The 5183-nt window shown below is 45.4% G+C and overlaps 1 protein-coding gene across 1 annotated transcript; it reads left to right on the top strand.

Moving 5' to 3' along the window:
- The first annotated feature begins 756 nt into the window (after nt 1–756).
- LOC123187975 (EEF1A lysine methyltransferase 4) lies at nt 757–4058 on the top strand. Its single transcript, XM_044599998.1, has 7 exons — nt 757–918; nt 1010–1106; nt 1226–1367; nt 1465–1547; nt 2794–2928; nt 3415–3519; nt 3693–4058. Exons 1-7 carry the CDS (start codon nt 863–865, stop codon nt 3816–3818), a joined length of 744 nt encoding a protein of 247 aa, XP_044455933.1. The 5' UTR covers nt 757–862; the 3' UTR covers nt 3819–4058.
- Nucleotides 4059–5183: the final 1125 nt, after the last annotated feature.

Here is a 5183-nt window from a genome sequence, read left to right as displayed (position 1 = left end):
CAATGTACTACAATGATTTCATGGAGGAGATGACCAGTGAGGGTGGCCTAGGGTATGATGCTGACGAGACTTATAGCAAAGACAGTCACGACCAAGACACCCACGACCGCCAAGGTGAAGACACACAAGGCCAAGAAACTCAAAGACCAAGACAACCAAGGCTATTGCGGTGTCGACATTGAGGATGAACCATTGTTTCATGAGGAGCTATCTCATCAAGCCAATGCACAAAAAAACGGCGAGGCAGACCAAATAGGTTGGCCGGTTAGGCGCACTGCCTAGATTGACGCGGACAAAGGACGGGCGCTACCCATACAATCGATCCAAAAAGACAAAAAAAAGAGATAAATTCCGCGTTTCGTCGGCGCGTTGGAGTTGGCCTATGTGAACCACTGCGGAGAGTAGGACCCGGGGTCAAATCTCCTAGGTTTGATTAGACGCCCCCGAACATCGTAGGGTTCAACGAACCACCCTGCCTACCCGCACCCGTTGCACCAGCGTTGTTGCCCCAGCGGACCAAATGAGTCGGCTGATTGGACGCACTGCTCAGATTGACACGGATAAAGAAGAGACACTACCCATACAACAGATTTAAAAGGACAAAAAAGATAAGATTCCTCGTTGGGTCGGCGCCTTAGAGTTGGCCTATAACTAAGTTAGTAAACCACTGGTTCTCAAAAAGAAAAAAGTTAGTAAACCACTGGGTAAGAGTAGGACCCGGGTCAATCCCCGAACCGTCCTAGGTTTTGATCTGACGTCCCCGAACCTCGTAGGGTTCAACGAACCACCCTGCCTACCCGCACACGCTGCACCAGCGCCAGAGGCCGCCAAGCAAAGCGCCCGCACCCCGCACGCGGCGGCGATGGCGGACGACGTCGCCCCGTGCACCGCATCCGGCTACCTCGACCCTTCTTACTGGTAGCTCACGAGTCCTTATCTATCACCCTCCTCCGAGCTCCAAACCGCGCATGGAGCAGCGGACTCACGCAGCTCGCCCGTGGCTTCGCAGGGACGAGCGGTTCGGGAAGGAGGAGCACTACGAGTGGTTCAAGGACTACTCCCACTTCCGCCACCTCCTCGCCCCGCTCCTCTCCCCCTCCCTCTCGGTTCGTGCTCTCCGCGTCCCTTCCCCCAATTCTTCACATCACTTTCGTGGATCTTAATTCGCGAGTTCCTGAATTTGAACTGTACCGCGATTTGTCGCGCGTTCTACATTTCTGCGCAGGTTCTGGAGGTCGGCTGCGGCAATTCGCGGCTCGGGGAGGAGCTCTTGCGGGAGGGCGTCACCGGCGGCGTCACCTGCATCGACCTCTCGCCGGTCGCCGTCCAGAGGATGCGCGACAGACTGGCGGAGCAGGGCACCAGTGGTCAGTTCACCAGTTTGGCCGGGAATGTACTTTCTGCATGTTCGTTACCGCCAACGTTTGGCCGTTTGAGTGAGAAATTGCGTTCTGCTTCGTGAAGGTGTGGATGTGGTGGTGGCTGACATGCTTGACCTTCCATTCGAGAGCGACAGCTTCGACCTTGTGATCGAGAAAGGGACCATGGTATGGGTGTTGCGGACTTTGATGCCTCCTCTGTTCCAACCTATCAATATTTTGTGCTATCATTTTTTCTAAGATATGTTATGCTTAATGTTAATTGCAACTCGAAAGAACAAACATATTAACCAACAAAGGTTGTGGTTGCATATTAGTACTGTGTATTGAAACACTGAATTTTTTTCTGGTTACACCTTCAAAATGAAGACTTGGTTTGCATTGCTGAACTGTGCTGTGGTGAACTCAGGGCCTCTTTGATTCGCAGGATTGTAAAAACGTAGGAATAGGAAAATTCAGGAATGGAATGTCATGTCCATTTAAATCCTACACGATTTGGGTTTGTTTGATTGCGTCACAGGAAAAAACATAGGAAATTTTCCAAGAGGCTGGAGTGGATGTCATTGTACAGTCTGCTGAGGAAAATGTCCGAAGAAATAGGAAAAAGTTGTTTAGTCAAACGATAAAATACGCAAAAGCTTGTTAGGCCAACAAGATTATTGTAATCCGCCTCAATGCCAAATGCAGCCGAAGTGTACGCAGATACTGTCTTTGCTAATAGTGTACTGCTCTTGCTATATTAGCAACATGATTCTATACGGTTGGCATATTATCAAGATTGTCAAGATATATAGTACCAGTGGTTTGTGATAGCATTACTGGGTGTTTTAGTGGAAATGCACAATTGCATCTATTACAGAATTTCAGAAGATGACCCTGGGAGCTATTTACAGTACTGTGTTACTACTATCCTCATCTGAATGACCATTCAGTCATTCACATATATAAAGCTGCGGAAGACAGGCTCATGTGTGCCGAAGTCCAGTATAAACGTACTCCCTCCGTAAAGAAATATAAGAGTAAAGTAGTGATCTAAACGCTCTTATATTTCTTTACAGAGGGAGTAGTTACTAACTATGTTAAAAGTTTGTTTGTGTGGTTGTCAAATGCGATAGATATACAAGTTGTTTAACACAACACAGTGACCAATGAAGTGGTTGCATTTGCATGTTATCTTGATAATTACCTAACAAATTTTCTGTTAGGATAGCTGCACAACCAGTGAATAGGAGTCAATTCGAACAATCAAGATACTTAACTCAGCACCTTAAAAAATACTCAGAAAGATGCACTATGTCTGTTGAGCTATCCTCACCTCTGTTCTTTCATAGCATCCAAACTTGTGATTCGTCATTTTGTGATTAGATTATTAGATACTGCCTATACACTTATATACAGAAATATCCTTTGACAGGATGTGTTGTTTGTGGACAGTGGTGATCCATGGAACCCCAATCCTACAACAGTGGATAATGTAACCAAGATGCTTGAAGGTATCCACAAGGTTTTGAAGCCAGATGGCAAATTTGTATCAATTACCTTTGGACAGGTTTGGGAGATCCAATTGTCTGAATCCCTCTTTCATGCCCTTCATTTGTCATCGCTTTTGTATTTCAGACGTGTTTCTTTGCATGTCCCAATGATATCCTCTTTCTGGGTTTGTGGGTATGTTATTTGTGCACTGTACATAAGTACTTCATCTGTTCCGAATTAAAAGATGTATTAACTTTTTTCTGAACCGGATGTATATAGACGCGCTTTAGTGTGTTTGCTCACACATTTTAGTCCGTATGTAGTCCATATTGAAATATCCAAAGCATCTTATAATTTGAAATGGAGGTGGTACTAAATAAGGATATACCTTTTGTTTAGCAATATCACACAATGGTTATGAACTCGATATATATAAAGAATTAAAGATTGTCTTTAATTAGTAATCATGAAGAGAAGAGCAAGTGGGACTGGTCATGAACTGTGATTTATTTGTTTAGCAGCTTTACTTCTTTTTCTAAAATTTCTACTTTCTATTTGGCAGCCACACTTCCGTCGTCGATTTTTTGAAGCACCTGAGTTTACATGGTCTGTCGAGTGGAACACCTTTGGCGATGGCTTCCATTATTTCTTCTACACCCTTCAGAAGGTTTAATGTTTGCGAAGCATTTGGTTTTCATTTGAGCCCTTTACTTTTTCCTTGTAATTGTGATGCCACTAAATAAGTTTCTGCATTGCTCTGTTACATCTCGACTCTACGTGACTATGAATTTCCTTGCAAAAACCCTTACTCTTCATCTTGTTCTTTCTTAAATCTCTTAGGGCAAGAGGTCACCAGAGTCCAACGGTCACCAAGTTACATTACCTGCTGCTCCAAGCTTCAATATGCTCCATGAAGAGCTCGAAAGCGAGGATTACATATTCCGCACAAATGTTGATGAGTTATAAGCAGTAACTCAATAAGTGAGTGTGCCGGTTCGGAGGTTTTGATGCTACGCAATACGCATGAAGGGGCTGACCGCTAAGCAACCCAGCGAGTGATGCTTTTACATGCCTTGTTGTGTGGTGATGTATCATTGCGGCCCAGCAGGCTAGGGATCTTTCTACCATCAGAATTGACAATATACACCTGTTCCCAATGTTAACCTTCTTGCGTTATTTCAGATTATGAAAAAGGACCTTCAGTTATCTTTGGTGTTGACTCCAGATGACATAGAGATAATTGTTTTCCCTTATTCTTCTCATTTCCAGGACATCTGCTTGTATAGCCAGTTCAAATTACAGCAGTGATAAGAGAACGTTAAACAGTAATTCGGTAAAAGAAATTGAACAGTAATTTTTTTGGGGGGTGAACAGTAACTGAGGTAACTGCATCACTTTGGTTGCTCGCCTTCATCTAGCCGTTGGCTGTCCTCGCCTCATTTGATCTGGTACGGTGCGTGATATGATCCCCGTTGGTTCTGGACTGAAGGCATAGGATTAAGAAGGCTAAGTTTGCATTGGAAAGTAGGCAAAAGAAACCCTAGTTTATCTGTAATTCAGTAGTGAGGTGCATATCCATTCGACTACTCCAATTGCGCTTGAAGATGATGCCAATAGTAGTTTCACGGTGTATAAATTGGTGAATTAAATAGTTGTGCCTTGTTGTACTACATCATTCATTTATGTTTCCTTCTTTGGAAGGATACAAAGGAATTGTGCCGATAGTTTATTAAATGAATGCACCGGATAAAAGACAATAAGTGTTTTGAGTACTCACTCCGTTCTCTAATATAAGATGTTAGGGCATCTCTAATGATGATCCTCAAACCGTCCGCATTTGTGCGGACCGGACAATCCGAACCTTATCTGTTCGGACCGGGCAGTGTGGACGTGTTTTGCCGTTGGTCTACGGGCCTGTCTGGACATCCGTTTTCCCGCAAATTCAAGGCAAACCAGGGTGCTTTACGGGCGTTCGGACCTCTGCCACGCACGCGTGCGACACCCCGGACTCACCCAAAACCCTCTCCCTCGTCCGCGCCCTCTACCAAGCGAAGAATTTGCCGCGCATTCATGTCGTTCCAGAGTGCTAGCGTCGCATTCATGTCAGCCCAGAGCAGACGTGACCTTTAACTAGTGTCGACACTAAAGCAACGCGCTAGCCCAGAGCGCCGCCCGCGCCGCATCCTAGTGTCCGCACCTGTTAAATGCCGAGAGACATTACTAGATGGGACGAGACGGATATCTACCGCATTCAAACGGGCTGACCACCCCCGTCGGTCTGCGGACCGGTCTAAATGTTCGTTTTCCCGCAAACTGGAGGCAAACTAGGGC

The sequence above is a fragment of the Triticum aestivum genome, chromosome 2A (genome assembly GCF_018294505.1).
Source record: "Triticum aestivum cultivar Chinese Spring chromosome 2A, IWGSC CS RefSeq v2.1, whole genome shotgun sequence".
NCBI classification, from domain to species: domain Eukaryota; kingdom Viridiplantae; phylum Streptophyta; class Magnoliopsida; order Poales; family Poaceae; genus Triticum; species Triticum aestivum.
This window is presented reverse-complemented; position numbering and strand designations above follow the sequence as displayed.

Coding starts and splice junctions, on each gene's coding strand:
- LOC123187975 (XM_044599998.1), top strand. CDS start 863: ATGGCGGACGACGTCGCCCCGTGCACCGCATCCGGCTACCTCGACCCT. Junction 2,929..3,414: donor TATCAATTACCTTTGGACAG/GTTTGGGAGATC, acceptor TCTATTTGGCAG/CCACACTTCCGTCGTCGATT. Junction 3,520..3,692: donor TCTTCTACACCCTTCAGAAG/GTTTAATGTTTG, acceptor TAAATCTCTTAG/GGCAAGAGGTCACCAGAGTC.